Source organism: Cervus elaphus, chromosome 4 (assembly GCF_910594005.1).
Source record: "Cervus elaphus chromosome 4, mCerEla1.1, whole genome shotgun sequence".
In the NCBI taxonomy this organism is placed as follows: Eukaryota; Metazoa; Chordata; class Mammalia; order Artiodactyla; family Cervidae; genus Cervus; species Cervus elaphus.
In genome coordinates this window covers 57108073-57134291 of record NC_057818.1, presented here as the reverse complement: position 1 = coordinate 57134291, position 26219 = coordinate 57108073, and the positions used below count along the sequence as shown (strand labels likewise).

Below are 26219 nucleotides of genomic sequence, written 5' to 3'. Positions count from 1 at the left end.
CTCCGCACTGAGATGCGGCCGCCCTGGTCCCCTGGAGAGCCCAGCGTCCTCATCCGGAAAGTGGGTATGAGGATCCTCTCTCGAGGTGCTGAGTGGGGAAGAGGTGAAGAGGCGGGCACCCCGCGGGGGTTTAGGTCCTGCCCAGGCCCCTGCCCTCCCTCCCCCAGCCTGCCTTCACGGCTGTAGCTGCCAAGCTCCTTTCTCCGCTGCCCTGGACTCCCCTCTCCCCCGACCCCTCCCTCGTGTCCGTCCTCTCACCTCCGTCCGCTTGGTTTCCCCAGGGCTCCCTCCCTGTCCCTACATCCCCCCCAAAGCTCCCTGACCTTTCCTCCCGCCCTGTCCCACCTCTCCCCTCCCTCCTCCCTCCCCCACTTGCCCGCTCCCGGGGCTCCTCCAGGCCCCTGACCATCGCTCCCCTCGCGGTCCCTGTCCTGTCCTCTGCCTGCCGCTTCGCTTCTCCCCAGCTCCGCTTCCTCTCCACCCCTTCGCTCAGGCCTGCCTGCCCGCCCCCCCCCCCCCCGCGTGCCCTCCCGCATTCGCCCCTGCAAATATTTACCAAAGGTGCGCTAGGAGTTTCTCCTCTCCCAGCCTCCCATCCCGGGCAGGACAAGCTCGCCTCCCTCTCCCCTTCCCTCCATCCTTCCTGGCTCGCTCGTCCCCCGGTCCCTCTGTCTCTTCCCCGTCTCTGTCTCCCCCGCCGCTTCACCCCTCCCCTCCCCCCACGGCCCTCCCCCTCCCCCTGGTCCTCCCCCCCACCTCCCGTTTCCTCCCTCCCTTCCTCCCCCCCTTCTTCCTCTCCTCCCTCCTCTCCCCCCTCCGCTCCTTCCCGGGCAGCCTCCCCCCTCCCGGCGCCCTCCCTCCCCTCCCTCCCGCTCCCCCTCCATCATCAGTATTCCGCTCCCGTCTCTGCCGCTCTCGGCTGCTCCCGGTCGCTGCCGCACCGTCCGAGGCGGGGGCCGGGGCCGGGGCCGGGGCCTGGGGGGGGTGGGGTGGGGGGAGAGTGGCGCCGGCGGCCCGAGGAGGGAGGGAGGAAGGCAGGCAGGAAGGCTGGAAGGAAGGAAGCGAGGAAAGAAAGAAGGGAAGAAAGGAAGGCAAGAAGGAAGGCGGGCCGGCGGACCAGGGCGCCGGGCCGGGCGGCGGGCGGGCGGGCGGGCGAGGAGGCAGAGCGGCCCCCCACCCCCCGCCGAACCCCACCGCTGCCTCTGCGGAAGCCCCCTCCCCATCCAAGAGCCGGGGAGGGGGGCGCAGAACGCGACAGCCCCGGGCCCGGCCGCAGCCCCGCCCCCCCGCGCCTCCCCGCAGCGGGCCTCGCACCCCGGATCCCGTTGCCTCATTGGGGGTTCCTTCCCCCGTGGGCCGGGCATGCTGCCCCCCGGAAGGAGCCCCTTTCCTCGCTGTGAGTAGCCGCCGAAGGGCCCGGGCGGGGGCGGGAGAAGGAACCGCGGGGTGGGGGGGTGGGGGGGGCATTCTCTAATTAGGGGACCGTGGTCTTAGGCCTCCTCCGGGACGGGGGGGCGGCAGAGGACAGTGGGCGGGGCCTGCTGGAGAGCAGAAGCCGGTGGGAGAGGCGGTCGGGTGGAGGTTCTTAGTTCTGTGTTGGGGGGTCGCCGCCGCCGAGGGATGGGGGGGAAGCACGTCTGGCAGTCGCTGCGTATCCAGCTGTGGGGCTGAGGATGGAGGCTTGCGGGGAGGGGGGGCTCGCTGGATGTAGGTTTGGGCCCCCTCTCTGGGTCGGGAGTCCGAGTTCTCCCCCCCCCATTGCCCCTCCCACCTTCCACACCACTGCTGCTTGGGGTGGGGGGGGCACTCCAGTGATGGGGAGGGGGGGAGAGGCGGGCACGGGGTTTCCTTGGTGACCGCGCCTGGCAGGAGCGGTTGCCGTGGCAACCGGGGAGAACCGGGGAGTTTGGGAAGTGAGAATGGGAAAAAACGGAGGGGTGACTGGGGAATGAGACACCCCCCTCCCCAACCTGCAGCCCTTCTCTCTCTGGGGTCCCCCAACCCCGACTGAGGGGCCACCGAACCCCGGTCTCTCCCTCTTCCCAAGACCCCCTTCCTTGACCCCATTCTGCTTCGTGGGGCCTTGCATCCCCAGGCACGTGTCTCTCTGGGACCACTACCTGCGCCCCACCATCCTTAGCCTTCTCCGCTTGGGGACCTCCCCTCCCCCATTTGCTGCCCTCCCAGGCCTTCCCTCCCTCATACTTGCTCTTCTAGGACCTTCTAACTGCTCCTCATCTTCCCCTCAGGATCCACTCATCTCTCCCCCCCCCCCCCACTCCCTACCCCCATCTCTCACTCTCTCCCCCATATCCCCCCTTGATGCCCTCTCCAGGAGACCCCAACTTTAGCATCTTTCTCCTCTAGCCCCCAGCCCCTACCATGTTCCCCTCAGGACCCCTTACCACTTCCCCTGTTTAGGGCCCTCACCTGGGCAGGGGTCTGGAGCACCTCTCTAGCCCTCCCAGACTCTTTCACTCCATCTTGCTCTGTCCGGGACCCCCTTCTGTGACCTTTCTTCACTCAGGGCCTCCATCCTCGCCTCTTCACTTAAAGGGCTCCCCCAGCCCCCGTTCCCCGGTCCTAGGGGCCTCCTCTCTGGAACCTCTCCTTCTCCAACCCTCGGGTTTTCCCAACTCCCCTTCAGTCCCTGGGAGCCCGAGACCCAGGCTCTGTCCAGGGTTCCTCTGTCCAGGGTTCCGCCCACGTTTTCAAGCCCCCACTTCGGCAGGCTCCTCCTTTTCTCAGGCCAGGGGTCCAGCCACTCTCTCTGCAGGACTCGGGGTCCTGAGGCCCAGGATGCTCCCTCGTCCGCCCAACCCTAACCGGTCTCTGGGCACTCACGTCTTCCCCCTCCTTCCCCACCCCCACCTCCTCCGGAGCCCCGGGCCCTTCTCCCCGCCCCGCTCCCCGCAGCCTCAGACCGGGCTTTCTGGAAGAGAGTTTCTCTGGGTGAGGAAATCCCCTGGGGAGAGCCCAGCTGGGAAGGGGGAGGGGGCAGAGAGCCTCAGGGCCGCCCCTCGGCCCCCTCCCCACCCCCTCCCCAGCTGGGAGCTGCAGTCGAGCCTCCGCAGCGCCCCATTGCTATGCGCCTCACATCCCGAGTCCCGGCCGCGCAGCCGCCAGACAGGAACTCGGGCTCCGGCGGCAGCTGGGAGTAGCCTTCGTCGCTCGCTCCTGGTCCAGGCCGCGGGCAGCATCCTCTCCCCGCTTAAAAAACTCCCCGCCTCCCACTCCCGACCTGGGCCAGGATCGGCCTCCTTCCCTCTTCCTGTCTCCTTACTGCTCCTAACCTGCACCTCCTTTTCCCCTCCCCACCGTCCTTCTTCCCTGGGGTCTCCTCTGATACTAGCCCCGGAGAGCTCGAAAGCACACTCAGGAAAGAACGACAGAGAGCAGAGCGGGAGGGATTCAGCGGAGGCAGGGAAGGGAGGGAGACAGAGGGACAGAGAGAGGCACAGCCAGAGTGGGACAGGGGGACCCGACTCCCAGACACACACACAATTAGGGCGCATCGCCACGGGGCCAAACATACACAGAGTTACTTAATTTCTCTCGGGAAGAGAAGGGAACACACACCATCCTCACACACAGAGCCAGGGCGCAGCGAGGCAGAGACACAGGGAGCCACAGACTCTGGGAGCGCAGGGACAGACCTAGGGCACAGCTGACAAGGAGCCCGGGGCACCCCAACACCAGAGAGGTGCAGGGGGCGACCAAGGCAAAGGGTCCAGCCTGCTAGACAGAGTCAGCCATCAGTGGAGGGCAAGAGGGGGAGTGGGAGACAGACAGAGGCGTGTGTAAGCAGAGGTGCACATGGGCGTGTGTGCACGCGCATGCACACAGAGTCATTCACTCGCAGCCAGAGTCTCAGATGTGGAATCAGACAGACCCAGTTAAACACTCGGCTTTGGTGCCCAGAGCCAGGGAGAAAGACCGGGATACACAGAGACCGGAGGGAGAGACGTGGCCAGAGAGAGGCCCTCACACCTGGTAGCCCTGGGACCTCACACTCGCAGAGACACAAATGTAGAGACGCGGAGGCGGTGGCCTCAGAGCTGTGAAGGTGTAACCCCATGTGATGCTGGTCTAGTCTCAGAGCCCAGCTCGAGGGGCCAGGTGTGTCTGTGTGTGTGTGTGTGTGTGCGTGTGTGTGTGCGCGCGCGCGCGCTGAAGGGACCCAAGCAATCGCCCTCCAACCCACCCAGAAGTTAGGAGAGTGCCCGGGTGCACCGAGTCAGAGAGCTCGGCGGAATTAAGACATCAGGTATTAGAGGGCCGTTGGCGCATCTCTGGAAAATGGAGGCAGGGTCCAGTGCGTGCACGCACACACAGGAACCGAGGCCGGTGGAGAGAGGCAGGTCTCCTGGCGGAAGCGGAAGTGGAAGCGCGGACTTCTCCGCGTCTTCCGGTGTCTGCGCCTCGCCTCCCTACCCTCTTGGCTCACCTGTCTCCTCTGCCTGGACGGTGGGCCTGCTCTCTATAGCACCCTTCCTCTCCTTCTCACCCTCCTTGGCCTCTCTGGCTGGTCATCTGCCCCAAGGTGTCACCTGGACCTCCTGTCTCCCATCTCTGCACCTCATGTCCCGTCCCACCCCTCGGCTGACCCCTCATCTCCCCCGACCCAGCCCAGTGCCTTCGCTCCTGGCTTCTCTGTGTGCCTTTGCCTCTATTTCCATTTCTTCTCAGCCAGGCCTCCTGCACTCTTCTTGTTTTATTCCATGCACTTGCCCTCCCACAACCCTGAGCAGTTACACTGGTGTCCTGAAGACCACGAGTCTTAATTCCCCCAGGACTTTCAAAATGTTTAATGTGTTGCCAACTTTTTTTTTTTTAATTAGAGATTTCACATAAAAAACTCATTCCCATCAGGAGAAAAAAAGTGTTTAACTATATGTGGTGATTTGTAACTAGACATTGTGGTGATTATTTTGCAAATAATGAATTATTATGCTGTGTGTTGTGGTTGGTTAGTCGCTAAATCGTGTTCAACTCTTGCTACACCATGGACTGTAGACCACTAGGGTCCTCTGTCCATGGGATTTCCCAGGCAAAAATACTGGGGTGGGTAACCATTGCCTTCTCCAAGAGATCAAACCCATGTCTCCTGCTCATCAGGTGGATTCTTTACCGCTGAGCCACCTGGGAAGTCCATTGTGCTATACACTTAAAGCTAATATAATATAATATTAAATTATATCTCAAAAAAAATAGCCAGCTTATCAGCTTCTTTTGAATAATTCTCCCCCACCTCCCACCTCTGGGTAGCAATGGGCTGTGTTCAGGTACTCTGTTCTAACCTGCTTCATCTGTCAGTCCTCCCTACCCAGTGCTATAGTCGGCTGAGTTTTCCACCTCTGCTATTTTCTCTTCTCTTCCTCCAAGTGGCTCTTACCACCACCACCCCACACACATACTGTCTACACTTCTTCCCTTGGTTTTCTTCCGGAATTGGGGCTCTCTCTGCCTGTCCCTCTTGCTCCATCATTCTTTGGGGCAGTTTTGCCCCCAGCTCTGCACCTCTTTGGAGCCAGGGCCTGCCTCCCTGCCACACCAAGGGAGGGAAGACTCCTAAGACCACCAGGCTGCAGAGTGCAGACAAGTTCTCCATGGCCACAGCCCCTCGAGGTGTCTAGAGCTAGCGCTGCATGAAGCCACCATGTTACAACCCGTCCTTGGCTGGCTGACAGCCAGGGTGGGCCCCAGACCCCACCCGTGTCCCCCGTGGGTCAGGGTGTAGCCCACAGGCAGGGGTGGGCTCCCTGTGTGTTGGAGGAAGGGCAGGTACACACTGGCTCACCTGCTACCAGTGCAGGTCTCAGAGGACACGGGGCTCGGTTCCAGGAGAGGAAGGGCTTCACTTGGTCTCATCTTGGGGTCAGGGTGACATGAGGTCTCCTTGGTGCCGTGACCGAGCTCAGACCCCCATCCATTGCCCCGCCATCACCCTTGTCGGGATGAAAGGAGAGTGACCACGTTTCCTCTCTGGCAGGGTGTAGGAAGCCTCTTCATCTCTGATTTGAGAAGCCCCCTCCTCTTTGCTAAGGAGAACCTCCTTTCCCTCCCCTTCCCAGTCCCTGAGAGTGGGGTGGCTCTGCCAGAGAGGGGGGTGGCGGGAGAGTTAGCAGAGTGGCAGAACGCCCCCTTGTTGCCTGGAAACCTACGTGCAACTGTTGTCATGGCAGGTGGAGGGGACAGGCTGCATCTGACACCTGAGAGGTGGGCTGGTAGGGGCTCGGCATGCGGGAGTCCATCCCAGGGGACAGCTGGGTCCCCAAGAGAGCTGCAGAGAGTGAGAACGCTGGGTCCTGCTCTGTGTGTGTCGAAGGGGGATTTGAGCAGCTTGTGGGTGACCCAGATTGGGAGGAGTGAGGGAGCAAGGTGGGACTGGTGCAGCAACCCAGGCCACCCCCTTCCCGTCTCCAGCTGGGGCCCCCTGAACCCCTCAGCCCACACTGCTGTCAAAGTGTTGAGCTTATGCCCCAGAGCTCTTGTTCAAACAGTGTGACAAGGGTCAGAAAACAGCGGCAGCCCCAACTCTCCCAGAGGGCCAACCCCAGGCAGTAAATGTGGAGATCTGCCATCCGCTTGTCTGGAACCCTCAAACACAGGGCTGGAGATAGTGATAAGAGCTGACATTCATTAGAACTTACCCTGGGCCAGACTCTGTGTGGGTCATTCCAGGCGGATTCGTCCTGTTATCTCCTCTCGGGAGTCCTGGGAGGGAGGCACGATCATCGTCACTAGTTTGACAAAAGGGGGAACTGAGGCCGGGAGAGATGAGGTCCTATGCCCAAGATCACCAAGCTAAAAGTGGCAGGGTTGGGACCGCAAATCCAGGCACTGGCCACCCTGTGGATTGCCTGTCGCAGCTGAGACTGCTTTCCAGAGGGGGAAACTGAGACCCAGAGAGGGCAACATGCCGGCCCACCAGGCCCCCTGAGTGGCAATTAGGATTGTTAATAATAATGATAATGAGATTGTTAATAATAATCAGTTCAGAAGGTTAGACCTCCAAGGAGACACTGGAGTTCTGGTAACGCACGGGCTCCTGGCCTCCCAATCTTGTTCATGCCCTTCAAACCCTAGAGGGGATATCCTATCCCCTGGGGCCCATTGTCACAGATGACTTTCCTCGCCAAGGTAGGGGTGTCCAGCTGGGCCTGGGCAGGGCACAAAGGCCCCTCAGGCGATTCTGTGGGCCCCCTGGCCCAGTGATAAATGGACATTTTTGATCCATTCAGAAACGCTGGATATACATATGGGGGGGGGGTAGGAGGTGGAGTCACAGTGAGAAAAAGATTTGTTTTTCTGACCCAGTGAGAATAAACAATAATGGTTATTAATTATTTACTAATAATAATGCTGGAAAAGACCCTGAAGCTGGAAAGATTGAGGGCAGGAGGAGAAGGGGGTGACTGAGGATGAGATGATTGGATGGCATCACCGATTCAATGGACATGGGTTTGAGCAAACTCCTGGAGATGGTGAAGGACAGGGAAGCCTGGCGTGCTGCAGTCCCTGGGGTCGGACACGACTTAGCGACTAAACAACAACAATAATGATTGTTGTCACTACCACTGAAGTGCCCAGCACTAGACAGATCATCCTGAGTCCCCACCTGGGGGGCCGGAGGGGAACATGGCAAGAAAGCAGCAAGTAAGCGTAGACCCAGGTCTCCCTGACACCCATGTTCTTCCCACTCTGACAGCGTGACGCTGTCTAGGAGGAGAAGGATAGTCACGGTTACAGAAGAGTTTTATTGAGACCTTACTATGTGTCGGGCACTGCACTCAGCCCATCACAGATATCATCACAGATATGGGGCCACAGACGCCCCGTCATCCGAGGAAGTTGATTAGCTATTTTTCTCATCTTACAGATGAGCAAGCTGAGGCCCTGAGAGGCGATGTCCCCTTTCCAAGGTCCCACGTCTAGTAAGTGTGACAGTCGAGGTGCTAACCCAGGTCTGTACCGCCCCCCACCCCCAGCACACCCTTAGACAGGGCAGGCGGAGGGTTCGTTTCTCATCCGGAAATGGAATGTGGGGGTGGACTGCACGCTTAGGGGGCCCGTGACTACTTGCTGCAGGACCAGCATCCCTGGGAGGTGTGGGATCTCCACTTCGTCTTGGACCCACCGAATCAGAACCTACACTTTCACAAAGTCCCCGGTGGATCTGGACGCACAGACGTCTAAGGAACGTGCTCCTGTTCAAGGAGTTTTCAACTTCTGGTCACTGTTAGTAGAACCACCTCTCCCCCTCCCCTCTGCCCTTTTTTTTTTTAATGTAGTAGTTCTGCACACCTTGAGATGGAAAACAGATAGCAACATCACCCTTGCAGGAGACAGCAAGGGGAGCAAGGGGAGGGAGGTCACACACAGGCTGACTCACACCAGAGCCCTCCCTCCAAACTCACCCCCATGCACCCCTGCAAAGTCTTGGCAGTGGCCACTGCTTTGAAAGCTACCAATACCAGGCTAGGTCCTAGTTCTCTCCTGGGTAGATTCAATTCAACGGTGGTGTTTGCTCCTCCCCACCCCCAACATCCAGAGTCATGCAGAGTATAGGGGGCCTGGAGGTTCAGCTTCCTTCCCTCTCTGGGCTCCTACCTGGGACCAGGCGGTCACAGGTACATTGATAACTTGGGAGTCTCACGGCACCTCAGTATGCCCTTCTGTGAAGTGGGCCCGAGGATCCCTAGCACAAGCCTGGCACGGAGTAGGCCTCATATGACAGGCAGAGCCAGCCTGGCTTGGGTGCCCTGCTCTCAGTCAAGTTTGTTTCTCCAGCTTTGATCTTCTCCAGAGTCCTTCCAGAGTGCTGTGAGGCTGTCGGGCAAGGTGTCTGAGCTGGAGCCCAAGTTTTGGGGACTCAGAACCAGTTCCAAGTGAGACTGAGCCTGAGCTGGGAGACACTGGGATGGAGACACTGGGATGGAGACACGGGGATGGAGACACGGGGATGGCCTTCCCACAACGCCCAACACAGGAACCACTACAGCCGCAGCCACGTGTGGCCATCGACATTTAGATTAATGTAAAGTGGGACTTCCTTGGTGATCCAGTGGTTAGGACTCCACCCTTCCACTGCAAGGGTATGGGTTTGATCCTTGGTCGAAGAACTAAGATCCCACATGCCACAGGATGCAGCAAAAAATATTTTTTTTTCTAGATAAATTTAAAGTAAATCAACAGTTCAGTTCCTCAGTTGCACTTACCACGTGGCAAGTGCTCGAAGCCACACGTGCTGGTGACCACACCCAACAGCGCAGAAAGAAGGTGCTGGGGGACAGTGACCCATTCAAATACTGAACTGGTCCCACACCGGCTGGCAAACAGCTGCTGCTCTTTCCTCATCCCCTGCCCTCCCAGCCCTTTCTCATATGGTACATGCGTGCATGCTAAGTCGATTCCGTCGTGTCCAACTCTGTGAGATCCTATGGACTGTAGCCCACCAGGCTCCTCTGTCCATGGGGATTCTCCAGGCAAGAATACTGGAGTGGGCTGCTATGCCCTCCTCCAGGATGTATTCCCCACCCTCACTGCGAGGGACTGAACCCCTGTCTGTTACATCTCCTGCATTGGAGTCTACCCAAACTCATGTCCTTTGAGTCGGTGATGCCATCCAACCATCTCTTCCTCTGTCACCCCCTCTCCTCCTGCCCCCAATCCGTCCCAGCATCAGGGTCTTTCAAATAAGTCAGCTCTTCGAATCAGGTGGCCAAAGTATTGGAGTTTCAGCTTCAACATCAGTCCTTCCAGTGAACACTCAGGACTGATTTCCTTTAGGATGGACTGGTTGGATCTCCTTGCAGTCCAAGGGACTCTCAAGAATCTCTCCAACACCACAGTTCAAAAGCATCAATTCTTCAGCACTCAGCTTTCATAGGGTACCTGTTTTCAATTCCCATTTCTCAGATGAGGAAACAGAGGTGCAAGGTGTGGTTCCCAGCAGAAAACTGGCAGCAGCCTGGGACGGGAGTGGGTCCGCTTCTTTCCCCACGCACCAGCCGGACTTCACGTCCCAGTTCACCCTTGCCTGTCACTCACTGGTCAGACCCCCTCTTGGGCCGCCTTGCTCCAGCTCTGAGCTGCTCTGTCACTGACATCCTGTGTTAGAGGAGGAAATGGGAGCCCAGAGAGGGGGAGGAGCCGGCCCAAGAGCACAGCCAGCGACTGAGAGCACCCAGGCCCAGGGTCCGTCCGCCAGCACCTCCCGAAGCACGGCGGGTCTGCCACCTACAAGTAAAGACTGTGGTTGGGAGGTGTGTCTAGCCACCTTGCCATTCTCCTCCCCTCTCCAGCCTCTTTCCCCGCCCTCTCCACTTCCCTGGCTCTGAGAATTTGACCCCCGCCCCCCCAGATGGATCAGAAGACCCAGGCCTCTCCTTCAGCCTCATCGCCTGCTTCTGCCACTCTTGCAGACTGGCGGTATCTTTTCCATCTCCTCCTCTCCATACCTGTGGTCCCCCAGCCCCAGCCTCATCCTGTCCCCCTGGACCTTTGACCCAGCTCATCACCGGCCTCCAATCTCTCCGGAAACCCCAGCATCCACACCCCCGCCTCTCAGCGCGCTGTGGAGGCAGGAGGTCTTTGTAACCGAGCTGGACTCTGCAGATCCCCGGCTCCCATCCGCCTCTCTGGCCCCCCGGGCTTTGTACGCAGGGGGTCCCTCCACCGCACGCGCCCGTCCTCACCCAGGTGCCGCGCGATGGTCCTGCAGCTTTCAGCTTTGCCATCACCTCCTCCAGGCCGGGGGGCGGCGCCCCTCGGAGACGCACCAGGGCCTTCAACCCTGAGCTCACGCTCTCACTCAGCCCTTTGTGGGTCTCCCCTCTGGACCTCTAGCTCCCCCAAAACAAAGGCAGGTTCCTCTGCCCCTGCGGCCCCGGAGCCGGCAGGGAACCCGGCGGTAGGCGGCGCTCGCTCGCACCTCGCTTCCGCGAGTGTGGAGAGGCTCTGTGGAAGCCTGGAGGGTTACAGGCATCCAGGATGCTTCCGGACAGACGACCCCCGTGCCTGGGGAGCTCACCTCCTAGTGCGCAGATAGGCAATCAGCAGGACCAGTCGTGATCCATCAGATAAGGTCGGGCCAGCCGATGAGGGTTTGAAGGGAAGGAAGTGAAGTGTAAGGGGTGGGATGGGGGGCGGAGGGCCGGGACACCCTCCCGGAGGTGGCATTGGAACAGAGGCTGGAATGGACACAGAGGCAGACACGCAGACCTAAGGAGGCCCGCTTCAGGCAGAGGCAACAACAGGAGCAAAGGCCCAGAGGAGGGAACGTGCCTGGGATGTGGGCGGAGCCTCAGGGGGCGGGGGGGGGGGCGGTGCAGCCCCTCTGTAAATATCCCTTCAATGAATGTATGAAAGATCAAATAAATGACCCGCCAGTGCGTCTCTGGGTGGTGTTGGGGGAAGACAGGAAAATATAGGCTCCCTTGCCCAGCAAGTCATCCCTCCCTAGCCCACCCCTGCCTGGGAAGCCTGGGCGGGTCCGGAGCTGAGACCCCAAACTGTCCCCAGCAGTTAGGTCTGGACCGCCCTATTTCCAGGGTGGTTCTAGCTCAAAAGTTAGGCGACTGTCAACTCCTGAGGCTTTAGGGGTGCTTTTATTTTAAAAGCATTAAGGACACGGACTGACTCAGAGGGACACACGTGTGAACTTGTTTCATCCATCCTTGAAGCCTATGCTTCGGGTACCCTCCGCCCTCCCCACCCTAACAGCTCCCGCCACCCCCCCCCCCCCCACCGCAGGACAGACATCCAGAGAGGGAAGTGATCCACTCTGCCCGGCTTTGATGTCTCTCCACCCTCCTGGCTCCAGGCTCCTCTTCCCCCACCCAGTCCCTCACAGTCGGGAAGTTCTTCTTTAGATCTAACCTCCATCCCTCTTGCTGCGACAGCAGTCAATTTCCTATCTTTTCTCTCACCTTCTGAACTTCCCCCAGAAAAAAAAAAAGTGAGTACGCCCCGACAGGAATGTTCCCTGCCTCCCTTTTCTCCTCGCCCCGCCTCTCCTGGGCCCCTGAATTTCCCAGCTGCCATCTGCTTGAATCCTCTTAGGCTCGATGCCCTGAGAGTTCTCAGGACTGGAGCTTGGGAGGATGGGGAAGCTGGTGAGGCCTCGGCCCACACCTCGAGCACCTGTGTCTCCCTGCCTCCACTTTCCCCCTGGATCTCAGCTCCCTCTCTAGGTTCCTCTGTTCCCCCTTGAAGCCTCTCCCTCTCTCTCCCCTGGTGGCTCAACCGGTAGAGAGTCCGCCTGCAATGCAGGAGACCTGGGTTCGATCCCTGAGTCACAAAGAGCCCCTGGAGAGAAGAATGGCAACCCACTCCAGCATTCTTGCCCGGACTTGGAGAAGTCCGTGGACAGAAGAGCCTGGAGGGCTACAGTCCACGGGGTCGCAAAGAGTCGGACACGACTGAGTAACTAGCACTCCGCTCTTGCCGCCTCCCCGGGCTCCTCTTGGTCTCTGCTTCCTCTCTCTGACTCTGTCTGTCCCTCTGTGCTCCTCACACCTCTTCTCCCCCGGCCCTCTCGCAGCTCTGTGTCCGCCCTGTCTCTGGCACCACGTAGCGGTGGAGGATCCTAGCATTGAGGCTTCTCCAGGGCGCTCGGGTGAGAGACGCAGCGCGGTGACCTGGCCCAGGGCTGGGGCTTTGGTTCCAATCCCAGCTGTCCCGCCTCCGGGCTCCGTGACCATCAGCCGGTGCTTTCAGCCCTCAGGATCTGCTTCTCCACCTGGAAAATGGGCACAAGGACAATGACCTGCTCCTAGAGCCGGGGGGGAGAAGCCAGAAGCTCCAGCGGAGGGGGCCTCCCAGGTGGCACCAAGGGGTAAAGAACCTGCCTGCCAATGCAGGAGACATTAAGAGACTCGGGTTCGATCCCAGGGTCGGGAAGATCCTCCGGAGGAGGAAATGGCAACCCACTCCAGTATTCTTGCCTGGAGAATCCCCATGGACAGAGGAGCCTGGCGGGCTACAGTCCATGGGGTCGCAAAGAGTCGGACACGACTGAGCGCCTTAGCACACACATCAGGTGACGGCAGCATTCAGTTGGCACCGGGCCCCCAGCGAAAGCTCATTGGATAGCTCCCGTCACTATCAAGGGTGCACCCTGGCCAGTAGGGGTCACAGAAGGCTGGGCACAGTTGACAGGTCCCCCAGGAGGACTGTCCCTGCTCTCATGACAAACTTGAAGGTCTTGAGCCCCTCAGCTCTGGGGCGGCTGACAGGGAGGGGCCCCTTCCCAGCTGCGTCTTTGGCCTTGAACAGGTGACTGCTTCTCTCTGCCTCACCTTTCCTGTCTGTGAAATGGGGGTAAGAGCAGTCCCCTGTCAGAGGGCCAATGGGAGAGCTATGGTAAATGCTAGTCAACCTGCCAGCCTGGAGCCCAGACCCTCAAATACTGACAACTGACCAGAGCTGGGTTGTGAAGGTGTTGAACAAATGCAGGGAAGAACTGTCTTTAAAGGGAACGAGGTGTTTGGCCTGAGGAGCCTAGGGGAAGCAGCTGGGAGAAACAAAGAAAACGCCAAGAAGTGGAGGTGAAGGGTAAGGAGGGGCTAGAGAGCCAGCGGGACCCAAGGAAAGTCAGAGGGAGCCCTGGTGGGCGAGACTGGAGGAAGGGTTGTGAGGGGGTCACCAGGGCAACTGCTGCGCCGAGGGGTCCCAACCTCAGTGATGAGCCACTGGGATCAAGGGGTAGAGATCTCGCTGGGCCAGATACATGGCAGACATTTGTGCGTGGCGGTGGCATTAGTCAAGGAGATGGTGTGAGTCAGGTGTGTACCGCATCCCTGATTTTGAGAACATGCTCAGAAGAGGGTTAGCCAGCACCCCTGTTAGCTGGGTCGGAGGGGTGTAACTGGGGCCAGGCGTCCCCTCGGGACACAGCAATGTAGCCCACACAGGTGGCATCCGAGGTGTGGCTACCCTCAGATTTGCCTGCTTTTGGTGGGTGCACACAGCTGCCCTGGGGACCTTGGGTAGAATATCTAGGAGCCGATCAGCCAGGTGGCACCGCGGCGTGGGCATGGATGTCCAGCTGAAGGTGGTTGTGCTCATGGTATATGGATGTGCTGCCTCCACCAGGCTGGTCTCCTGGGATGGGAGGGAACGTCGGGATCCAGGACGTCTAGGGGCTGAGCCTGAGATGTGCAGCTGGGGGATGTGTGTCTGGGCCGGGTGTGCAGAGAGGGGCATCTCTGGGAGGCATCAGTGGGGCATCTCTGGGAGGCATCAGTGGGGCATCTCTGGGAGGCATCAGTCAGGCATCTCTGGGAGGCATCAGTGGGGCACCTGCTGCTGCCTCCACTCGGTGTTCATTCAGCACCTACTCTGTGCCAGGCACCGTCATAGATGCCGGGAACCAAACTGCACACAACAGACGCAGTCCCTGCCCTCGGGGCGCTTACGCTCAAGTGCATGGGCTTCTAAGAGGTCATCGTCGTTGTTGTTCGGTCACTTCAGTCATGTCCAACTCTTTGTGACCCCATGGACTGTAGTCTGCCAGGCTCCTCTGTCCATGGGATTCTCCAGACAAGAATACTGGGAGTAGGTTGCCACGCCCTCCTCCAGGGGATCTTCCCCCCTCCAGGGATCAAACTTGCATCTCCTGCAATGGCAGGCAGATTCTTTACCACTGAGCTACCAGGGAAGCCCTGGGAAGCCCTGGTCAGAGGGTAACAAATGCGACACAGACAAAGCAGAGAACGTTCTGGTGTGAGGCGGGGGTGCTGTGTGATGCAAGGTATTCAAGCTGGCCTCACTGAAAAGGCGACCTCTGGGCAAAGACCAGAGGGAGGGTGGGACGCCTGAGGGTCCATGCCGTGGGAAGAGCATGTGCAAAGGCCCTGAGGCAGGAGTGTGTGCCCGGATCTGGAAGCAGCAAGAGGTTAGTGTGGCCCGAAGTGGTTGAGTGAGCAGGGGAGCAGCAGAGGGTCTGCTGAACCTCGGTCAGGTTACACACACACACACACACACACACACACACACACACCCCTCCCCCCCACCCCGCCACCCAGACAGAGTGTGAGGGCCGCTGAGCAGAGGAGGGTCAGGACCCCTCAGGCCACCTGTGGGAATAGTCTGGGAGGGAAGGTGAGAGTCAGAGAGGGGAGACCAGTGAGGAGGTACCTCTGATCACCCAGGGGAGATGGTGGTGGGCATAAGAAGTGGTCAGATCTGCATTTACTGTCAAGAGAGAGCCATTTCCTGAGCCAGTCAGTCCCCCAGTGGCCCTGTGATAGATACTATTATTATCCCTGTCTCACCGTGTTTTTCTGCAGCTCAGAAAAATGAAGTCACTGGCCCGAGGTCACACAGCAGGTCCAGGACGCAAACCCAGACCCCCTGGTGCTTGATCTATCCTCCTACTACTGCTACTTGATGTTGGGGTCTGGAGGGTGGGGGTAGCGTTTGTCAGCATCTCTACCGGCGTCTGCACATAGTAGGGATATGGGGGGAAAAAATCTGTTGGATGGATGGATTCATCGACTGATGGATGAATAGAATGGATGGAAGAGGCTGCCCTGCCCATTTTGCAGAAGTGTATCAGGAGGTGGATAGCAGGAAACCGCTGAAGTCCAGAGGGAGGGGACTGCATCTGGGAGTGGGTTTCTTTGTGGTTATGAGCAGGGGCTGGCCCTCGGGCTGAAGGACTCGGGTGACCTGGGCCCGGGTTCGCTGGTATATTGGGGTGGAGGTCTGTACCCTTGTGGTGGCGGGGGGCATTTGGGGGAGCTTCTGGGGTGCTGAGGGGAGCGCCTGCCTGCAGAGAAGCCCTAGCTAGGTTGTCTGCACTCCGGGGGGCAAGTGTGGGAGGGGCTGCTGTGGCCAGCGGTGGAGGGGGGCGGCCAGCGCCCGCCCGGCCCGGTTTTGCAGCCCGTGAGGTTGTCTAGACCACGAGGCCAGGCTTGGCACGGTCCAGAGCCCCCCTTCCCCCCCTTCCCCGGGCAGCCCAGCCTTCAACCTTCCTCCCCCGCTTCCCTCGACCTTCCCCGGCTGCCCAGAACCAATGGGTTAATTAGATAACAGAGCCTTTGATTAGCGGGGGAGGGGGAGGCCTCCGGCGCAAGGAAAGGGTGGGGGGTGGGGGGGGCGGGCGAGGAGGAGGGAGGGGAGGCGCCCGCCCCGCGCAGGAAGCGAGGAAGAAGGAGGGGGGAGGGAGGGAGCCGAGGCGCACAGCTTGGCTCTGCACTGCCGTGTGACTAGAAATTGTAATCGCGGAGAAAGCCAGGGAGAGACAGACGGAGCCCGGCCGAGGGAGACCGAGACGGACGGACAGACGGACAGAGAATCTGACCGAGAGGCGCTCCCCGACCGACCTACGAGCGGGTGATGGGGGCGCAGCGAGAGTGAGGAGGAGATGGAGGAGAAGGAGAGGGGGGCCCGGTGGTCCCAAGGGCAGCGAGACAGCGAGGGGGGCGCCTGAGGAGGGGGTTGGGGGGCCCTGAAGAGGTGGACGGGGGACTGGAGGAGGCAGGGGAGTCAGGGAGAGAGCAGGGGGCCGGGGTCCCCAGGGGCAGACGGGAGGCAAGCGGAGGTGGGGGCGGGGGTAGCCGACCGGAGGAGGCGAGCCGGGAGGGGAGGAGGAGACGGTTGCTGCAGTGGCCTAGACGAGCCTCCCGGGGGGGTGGGAAGGGCGACTGGCGAGGAGGGGGGGGCGCGGGGAGACCCAAGAAGCCCCTGCGCCCCCCCCCCCCACAACCTCGACGGGAAACCCTGGAGGACCGGGGAGGCAGAGCCCCCAGCGGCTGGAGGCATGCGGAGGGGGGGGCCTGGGGCGCAGGGAGAGGCCCAGCGGAAGCCGAGCCACTGGGGTGAGTGTTCCTCGCGGTGTGTGTCGGGGGGCGGTGGGGGGAGACAAGGACGGAGAGATGGCGGAGGGCGAGGAAGGAGGGGAGGGAGGCCCCGGCGCCGCAGAAGTGGGTGGGGGTGGCTGCGGGCTGGCAGCGGGCGAGATGGGCACCGAGGCGGCGGGGGGAGAGACGCAGGGGCGGTTTGGACCTGGGGTGGGCGCTACCGGGCTCCCACCGCCCGAGGGGCATCGAGATCTGGGGCTTCCCCGGCCTCGAATCCTGGCCCCCTCGGGCTGCGCGGCCTCTAGGCTGGGCTGGGGGGGGGTGCGGCAGGGAGGGGAGGGGGGGCGACTGGCTTCTCACCAGTCTCGTGAGGTGGGGACAGGCACGGTGGGCGCAGGACGAGGACCCCACCGCCCTCGCAGGGCACGCAGAGAGGAGCTCGCAGCCCCCAGCCCTCTGGGCAGAAAGATGAGTCTGGGGTGTAGACCCAGGACCAGCCCTCCCCCCACCCTACCCCACCCCACCCCACCCCACTCCATCTCTCTGTGTCTCTGTCTCTCCGTTCTCTCTCTCTTGTCTAGCTGTTGCTCTTCCCCTCACACACGCGCGCAGGCACACGGACACACGCACATGCATTTTTTTTTTTTTAATCCGAGTTACAATGATGTTGGAAACCGCGGGCGGGAGCGTGTGCGCGTGCGTGCTCACGGAGTGCGGGGGCGAGCCGCCCCGGGTCCGCGGGTCTGGGAGCGCGAGGGCGCGCCCCGTCACCGCTGAGGGTACGCGCGTTTGTGCAGACCGCACCCGCCCCCCATCCCCGGTCCCCCTGGCCTCCCCACACGTGGGAAACTCTCGGGTCTGCTGTGTTGAAGCAGAGCTCGCGGGCTGGGCGCGCGCGCGCGCACGTGTGTGTGTGTGTGTGTGTGTGTGTGTGTGCGCGCGCGCGCGCTGGGGATGGAAATGCTGCTTGGAAGAGAGGGCCGGGCGCCCCAGGGGTAAACCCAGGACCACAGTCCCCTTCTGCCGCTACCCAGCCAGCCCCAGGCTCCTCAGTGGCCTCATCCGTCAATTGGGTATCCTCACAGCTTCCTCCCGAGGCTCCCCGGGAGCTTACACAAGCGTGTGCAGAGTCTGGCGCAAGAAGGGGCTGACTCACAATTCCCAAGTTATTGTTGTTGTTTTCACTGCGCCCGTCATGACTAGCCCATCTCCCTCTAGCCCGTCTCTCCCCTATGGAGATGGGGGTAGGAGGACCTGACCCCACGCAGCCCACTGCCCTCCCAGAGCTCCGGGTGGGAGTCCCCGCTCACCCAGCCCCTACCCCGGCAGCGGCTCAGCCACATCCTGCGGCAGCCACTGTCACAGGCCCAGCAGCCGTCCTCGTGGCCTCCAGCCCCTGCCACCCAAGGCCGCCTCCTCCCCCGTCATCGCCCGGCCTCCCCACGGGCTTCCTCCCAGCCTCACCTGCCCACACCCAGCACTTACCCACTTGCCTTGTCTGGCACCTCACCTTCTCCTTCAAGGTCCCCCTTTGAGTCTAACTTAAATCTTTCCAGCTGCTGCCAGGAGGCGCAAGGGAGACAGGAGCCCCGTGTGTGATGGTGGGTGGGGTGTCCGGGTCCCTGGGAAACCTGGCCTCTGTAAGCACTCCCTGGAGAGAGAAGTGGGGTGAGGGGGCATCCAGGGGGCCGGACCCCTCCCAGAGGCACGTGCAGGTGGCGAGGGGACTTGGGTGGATGCCGAGACAGGCACCAGATCCTAGCTCTGACTTTCTCAGCTTGGCTCATCACCTTTTGTCTGTCACCTGTGTCTCGTCTGGCTCTCACTCCATCTCCACTTATCGATGTCCCTTTGTGAAATCACACAAGGAACCAAGTTTTTAATCTGGCTGATGTCTCCACCTGTCGGCACATCCTCTCCCCCTAGACTCAGTTTCCTGTTCTGGGAAATGGGCATAAAGTCTTCCCAGCACGGAGATGGTGAGCTGAGGGCCAGCCCCTGCCTCTCTGCCTCCCTCGGCCTGTTGGGCCCTCATCACCTGGGACCTGGGGTGGCCTTGATCCCTTGGGTCCTGAGCCTTGATGGCAGCAGCAGCAGAGAGCTGTCTGGACTCGGGGGAGGAGCTGGGCCTCTCGGGGGTGGGGGTCCCTCCCGTCACTGAGCCTCTTCCTCTCTCCGCTCCCGACAGCCCCCCGGCGCCCAGGCGGAGCATGAACATTGAGGATGGCGCGCGCCCGCGGCTCCCTGTGCCCCCCGCTGCCGCCCGGTAGGATGTCCTGGCCCCATGGGGCCCTGCTGTTCCTCTGGCTCTTCTCCCCGCCCCTGGGGGCCGGCGGGGGCGGCGTGGCTGTGACATCCGCCGCCGGAGGGGGCACCCCTCCGGCCACCTCCTGCCCAGCGGCCTGCTCCTGCAGCAACCAGGCCAGTCGGGTGATCTGCACCAGGAGAGAGCTGGCTGAAGTCCCAGCCAGCATCCCTGTCAACACGCGGTACCTGAACCTTCAGGAGAACGGCATCCAGGTGAGCTGGGCTGGCCGCCGTGGTGGGGGCCCTGGGGCAGGGGCGCGGGTGGTGGCCGGGCGGCCGGTCCCCCCTCCCTGAGCCACCAGCTCTTCGTGCTCGTCCGTCTGTCTCCGGGCACTTCTCGGACACCGTGTGCATCCTCGTTGCTTGAGCTGAGGCTGTGTCTTGCTTTTTCTCAGCATGAGGCTCCTCCCTGTGTCTGGGCTGCGGCAGGACCGCCTGCCTGCCTCCCACAGCGCAGGAGCCGCAGGTCGTGCTGGGGGTGACCCTTCCCTGAGGCCCCCCCCACCCCGTGCCATCTGCACTGCCGTGCCCGCCACCTGGGGCATTGGGCACATGACACTGGGCCTCAGTTTCTCCATCTGGAAAATGGGGATGATAAGAGCTCTGCCCGCAGGGCAGGTGCGAGGGCTGCTGGACTTCATACTTGTCAAGGGTGTAGACTTGCTCTGGCATGGGGAGCAGCGCTCATTCGCTTGTGGTTCGGGGCTCGCGGCCCCGCGGAGTCTGTATGAGAGCCGGGAGCTCCCAGGTGCTGGCTCCTGCTGGAACGGGGCAGGTGCCATCCGATTATTATTGTGGCTAAGACGGGCCGCCCATGATGCTTTGGGGGCGGGGCTGCAGTGTTTTGAAGCAGGTGTCTCCTCTTCTGCTCTGTTGACTCTGAGGCTGGATCATCCTTGGTTGGGGGGGGGGTCGTCCTTGGTTGGGGGGGAGGTGTCCTGTGGGCTGTAGAATGTGGAATGGCGTCCCTGATCACCAGAAGCCAGTAGCATCCCACCTCCTCAGTCCCAACCACATCTCCAGATGTCAGATATCCCCTGGGGACGGAGGGAATCCCCTTGGTTGAGAACCACGGCAGGGGAGGGATTGTGTGGGTGGTTTTCTTTTTGGCCATGAGGCATGTGGGATCTCCTCACCCACGGAACAAACCGTATCTCCTGTGTTAGAAGGCCAAATCTTAACCCCTGGACCACCAGGGAAGCGCTGAGAACCACTCGGGTTGGTTGATTGGTTTTTGGCTGTGATGTGCGGCAGGGCCAGCAGGACCTTCCCCAACCAGGGATCAAACTCACGCCCCCTGCTTTGGGAGCACGGAGTCTTAACCCCTGGACCACTGGGGAAGTCAGAGACCCTCTGTTTCAAAGGCCTTTGCTCAATCCGCTGTCCCCATGCTGGCCTCTCCTCTCCCAGCCCATAGAGCCACGAGAGAAGAGGGGTCTGAGCTAAACTTCCCCTCCCCCACTGCACCTCCTGGCCTAACCCCAGGAAGGGGAAGGGGTCAGGGACCCCCTCTGCCATCTGACTGTCTTGGACTGCCTGAGGACCGGGGCCCCATCTGTGGGGGCAGAGAGGGGACCTCTGGGGGGGGGGGGGCGGTCAGTGTCAAGGGAAATGCCAAAGGCCAGGCTGTCGCTTCCTGGGTGGCTGTGGGGCTAGAACGCCTGACATCACCCAGCCCCGCTCCCGCACGACTGTGTCCCCCCCATCACCCAGCCCCGCTGCTGCAGGACTCTGTCCCCCCGGAGCTCCAGGCCGCCACCCCAGCCGCCTCCCCCAAGAGGCTCCCTTTCCCGCTCCCGACCTTGGAGTCCAGCTTCAGTCTCCCGGCTCTGTCCAGGTCTCCCTTAATCGGGCCCTCCATTCCCGCCCGTGTTCCTCGTGCTCCCTCGCCCTGTCCTCCGACATCCCTGTGATGGCGCACTGATGCTGCCAGGCCCTGCCCTCTCCCTGGGCGGCTTCGCCTCCCAGGCGAAGGGAAGGAAGACATAGTTGACTGGGCTGGCACGGCAGGCTGGGGAAGCTGGGACCTGGGAGGCCGAAGCAGGGAGGTGAGCGCATCAGGGATCCTGTCTGCGACGGAGTCACGGAGTCCACGCCACAATGACCTCCCCATGGTGGGGAGCTGGATGAAAAATTCCACCCCTCCAACAGCCGCTGAGGGCCCGTCCCCACCCAGGTGCCCCCGCCCCCAAGCCCTGCCAGATCCTTACTCCGTACGCCCAGCCCATCCTCCCGGGGCCTCCACGCAGGCCTGGCAGCGCCCTCTGCCTGGGTGTTGTTCAGTCACTGAGTCGCGTCTGACTCTCTGTGACCCCACGGACTGCAGCACGCCAGGCCTCCCTGTCCCTCACCAGCTCCCGTGGCTTGCTCAAACTCATGTCCATGGAGGCAGTGACCCCATCCAACCATCTCATCCTCTGTCGTCCCCTTCTCCTCCCGCCTTCAATCTTTCCCAGCATCAGTCTTTTCCAATGAGTCGGCTCTCCGCATCAGGTGGCCACAGTCTTGGAGCCCTCTGCCTGAAACGCTCCAAAACCCCCTGGTCTCTGGAACGAAGTCCAGGCTCTTCTGCGACAACCAGTCGCTCTCCCAGCCTTGAGAGGCTGCTCAGACCGTCCCCTCGCCTGAGCCTGCCTCTCTTTTGGCCCTGAGGTCCCCCAGGCGAGCCTTCCCTCATCGCCTTCCTCTCTGGATCCACAGTCCCCCAACATCCCTGGCCTTCCCCCGTAACGCTTCCATCATTCAGTATCACTTGGTCGTCTTCCAGGAGGGAGGCTGTAGTGTAGGTACTTGGGACACATCAGTGAGCAAAACCGACACCCAAATGCGTCCTCCCAGTGCCTGCATTCCAGGCCTTTGTCTAAAAGGAAATGTGTGTGTGTGTAAAGTCGCTTCGGTCGTGTCCGACTCTTCGCGACGCCATGGACTGCAGCCCGCCAGGCTCCTCTGTCCTTGGAATTCTCCAGGCAAGAATACTGGAGTGGGTTGCCATGCGCTCCTCCAGGGGATCTTCTCAACCCTTTAAAGATGTGGGAATCAAACCCACATCTCTTACATCTCCTGCATTGGCAGGCGGGTTCTTTACCACTAGCACCACCTGGGAAACCCAGAAGAAATGTGCTTTGTGTTAAAGATGTTAAGGGCTGTGGGGAAGGAGGCTGGATGGGGGTGAGGGGGTGGTGGCTACAGCATTATAGACACAGGGGTCAGGGCGGACTCATGGAGAAGGTGACATTTGAGCAAATGTTTGTTTTCGGTTGTTTTGTTTGGCTGAGCTGTAAGGCTTGTAGGAGCTTAGTTCTCTCCTAAGGATGGAATCTGAGCCCCCTCCAGTGGAAGCGTGGTGTCCTAACCACTGAACCGGCAGGGAATTCCTCAAGCACGTGTTTGGAGGAGGTGGTGGTGGTGGGAGCCTTGTGGGGGCGTTCTGGGCAGGGAGCAGCAGGTGCAAAGGCCCTGGGGTGGAGCCTGCCTGGTGTGTAGGAGGAACAGCCAGGAGACTGGCATGGCCAGAGCGGAGTGAGCCACAAGGAGAGGGTGGGGGTGAAGACAGAAAGCGGACAAAAGGGTCGCGTGGTCATGATGAGCGCTTGGCTCTTCTCTGCTGGAGACAGGAGCCAGGGGAGGCTCTGAGCAGAGGACATATGGGCCCTGACTTGGGTTTCTCTCTGGCCAAGGTGTGGGGACCCCAGAGGCAAGAGTGATGGCAGGCACGCCTGTTCGGAGGCTGGTGCAGAGCTCCGGAGAGAGAGGTTGGCCCGGCACACTCCGGGACAGGTTATGGTGGAGGTGGAAAGAAGCGGACAGATGCTGGGTCAGTTTGGAAGGTGGAGACCACAGAATTTTTTCTGCAAAGTGGATCTAGGAAAAGAGGGAGAAAGGGTGACTCTGTAGGTCTGAGTGGACCCATTGGTTGGATCTACCTGCCCATGTGTCTATCACCCCATCACCCAGGCCACTGGCCACCAAACCATGTAACCCACACCCCTGTCAGATTACACATGTATGAATTTATTACAAAAGTCATGCAAAGGTCTACAGCATCCATGGATCGCATGTTATAAAGCTTACACAAAAATGGCTACGTTAAAGGATGGTGTGTGTGCATGCGTGCTCAGTCGTGTCCAACTCTTTTGTGACCCCAGCATGGATCGTAGCCTGCCAGGCTCCTCTGTGCATGGGATTCTCCAGGCAAGAATACTGGAGTGGTTTGCCATTTCCTTCTCCAGGGGATCTTCCCGACCCAGGGATCGAACCCTCACCTCCTGCATTGGCAGGCAAGATTCTTTACCACTGAGCCACCCGAGAAGCCCATTAAAGGATGGCAGGCGTGTCTTTTTTTATTTTTTGGCTGAGCCATGTGTCATGTGGGATCTTAGTTCCCTGACCAGGGATCGATCCCACACCCCCCGCAGTGGAAGCTTGGAGTCTTAACCACTGGACCACCAGGGAAGTCCCCAAGTGTGGCAGACATGTCTTAAAATCCTAACACTTCCGTTTCTCACCCCTGGAGGTTCTTGCACCCCACCCCCATTCTGGAGAGCACTGATACCCCCCAAACCACATGTTCCCTGAGGTCAGGGAATGTCCAGTCCACAAAAGCAGATGATTTGAAGTGTCTAGTGGAATCGTACACCCTTGGTGGACACAGACAGATAGCAGGAGAAGTGAGGTCACCTTAGTTACCAAATAACTTTTTAATTATTCAGATTTTAAAAACTGAAATAACTCACCCTTAGTCCTACCACCTAGATATAATAAATAACTACTGTTTATGTTTTGTTTTAAAGCCTTCCTGGCTCTTTTCTGTGCCTATGTAAATGTGCTTTTGAATTATTTATCCCAGAATAAACACAAATTAATTTAGGAAAACTAGGAAAGATATCTAAGTAAGAACACAGGGACAAAAGTCAAGTGTAATCCGACAACCACAGGTAACTCCCATTAACATTTGGTGTCTTTTTTCATTCAGAGACTCAGCACACACACCTCTGTGCGTATGACAGGTTCAGGTCTCTAAAGAGATATTTTGCTTTTATTTTTTAAAAGAAAAAATGCAATCACCCCATTTCACACTGGTTTGCAACTGACTTTTGGCACCTAGGAGTTTAACCATGAACATCTTTCTCCCTGATTCTGATACTTGTCTGTTGTACGTTTGTGTGTGGTCAGTCATGTCCGACTCTGAGACCCCGTGGACTGTAGCCCTCCAGTCTCCTCTGTCTATTACTTGTATTTTAACCACCACAGTGGATTCCAATATGTGGGCGTCGGGTTAATTCACTTGTCCCTTCTTATTTCCAATGTTTTAACTGATATAAACAATACTGCAATGAACATCCTCAGTGCTTGTTCTTTGTACCATTCTGGATTCTGCCTTGGGGATAAATTCCTAGAAATGGGATGGTGAGGTGGGAGGCTGTGACCTCCCCAAACATGCATGCACACGCCCGAGGCCTGGCACCGTAGAGGTGGCTGGGGTTGGGAGATTCAAGAGCCACCCCCCGCCCCCCTTGTCCGTGATCACCTGCTTGTCATCTGGGCTCCCAGCCAGATGGTCACCTCCCTGAGGGCAGGGACTTCCCCACTCCCTTCTGCTTCCCCAGAACCCAGATCAGAGCCTGGCACGCACTAGGCGCTCAGCAGGTGTCTGTCTGAGGATAGAAGGCCAGCCCCAGGGGAGCCTCCGTGAGCTGTAGCAAGCCAGTCCTGCAGCCCCCCTCCCCAAGAACTGGGGGCAGCCCTCAGGTTCAGTCACCTGATCCCACTCACCCCGGCTTGCAGTCCAGCAAGGGTGAGAACCACACTGGGAGCGCAGCGCCCATGTAGCCGCCGGGACAGGGGGCCGGGCCCTCGGAGATGCTTTCTAGGCAAAGCCCTAGGGACTCACCTTCCCTCAGTCCCGATGCCACTCAGGCCGGGCACCTGCCCACCCTGGCCGGCTCGGGGACACCCCTGCTCCCCCGGATCCTCCGGGTCCAGGTAGACGCCGTGGCTCTGTACGGAGCTCAGCCAGCTCACCCCTTCCCAGCCCTGGGCGGCGGGGGGTCCTCTCTGGGACCCCTCCCTCAGTCACAGCCTCGACCTCTTCTCCTCATCCCCACTCTGTTCTCCTCCCCACCCCCAGCAGAGCCGACCATCCGTGTGTGTTTACTCTGGATCTTTCTGCTTGTGTGTGTTCTTGCAAAATGCTTATTGTTGCTTTGTGTGCATGCGTTGTTAATTTATGTAAATGAAGCTGCGTTATAGACGGCTTCCTTTGTCTCGCTGTTTTCACCGGGCCTGGGTTGTTAAGAGCCTTCCACGTCGCTCTGTGTGTGTGTGTCTGTGTATGTATACTCGGTTGCTTTAACTGCTGCAGAATTCCCTTGATGGGACGCCCCCACCAACACCCCCCAGCCTGCAGGAAGCTTCAAGCTGCCCCCACCACAAGCCCTCCCTCAGGAGCCCCTTGGGGGCTGCGGTGGGATCATGTCTTCGGAATGCACGCCAGGGGAATTCAGAGGACATGATGCACTTGACCTCACAAAGTACGCTGACCTGCCCAAGCTTCTGTGGGCTGCCCTGGTCCCTCTGGGGCCCACCATGGGGTCCTGTGGGCAATGTGTGGGAGTCACTTGACTAGGAAATACGCTTCCATCCTAAGGAGATGCTCAGTGTTATGCTGAAGGCTGGGTGGCCCAACAGCCAAAACACAGACGCAGCCTGGGCTCCCGGTGATCGGACATCAGTTCAGGGAATCACCGAGCATCCTGATGACAGGACATTCATGCACCGATTTAAAATGGAGTTTCAGGGTCTTCCCTGGTGGGCCAGTGGTAAAGAATCTGCCTTTCAAGGCAGAGGACATGGGTTCGATCCCTGTTCAGGGAATTAAGATCCCATATGCGGTAGAGCAACTAAATGCAAGCGTTGCGACTACTAAAGCCTGCACGCTCCAGAGCCAGCGCACAACTGCAGAGTCCATGTCCCTCATCAAAAGACCCTTCCTGCCACGACCAAGACCCAGCACAGCCAAATAAATTAATAAATGTTTAAAATGAAGTTTCGAAGACTACTGAAGGACACCGGGAAATGCTCAGAAGATCATACTGAACTTTT

General features: G+C 59.8%; 1 protein-coding gene across 2 annotated transcripts in view; it reads left to right on the top strand.

The window, feature by feature from the left end:
* Window positions 1-887: 887 nt before the first annotated feature.
* Window positions 888-26219, top strand: part of LRRC4B (leucine rich repeat containing 4B) — a 42581-nt gene continuing 17249 nt past the window's right edge. Inside the window, exons 1-2 of one of the 2 annotated variants that reach the window (XM_043899903.1) lie at window positions 888-1396; window positions 19000-19331. In XM_043899903.1, the coding sequence (XP_043755838.1) occupies window positions 19035-19331 (297 nt within the window). In that variant the 5' untranslated portion in view covers window positions 888-1396; window positions 19000-19034. Of the gene's footprint in view, window positions 1397-16148; window positions 16830-18999; window positions 19332-26219 lie in introns of those variants that run through there. The other variant, XM_043899902.1, reaches the window with a different exon arrangement.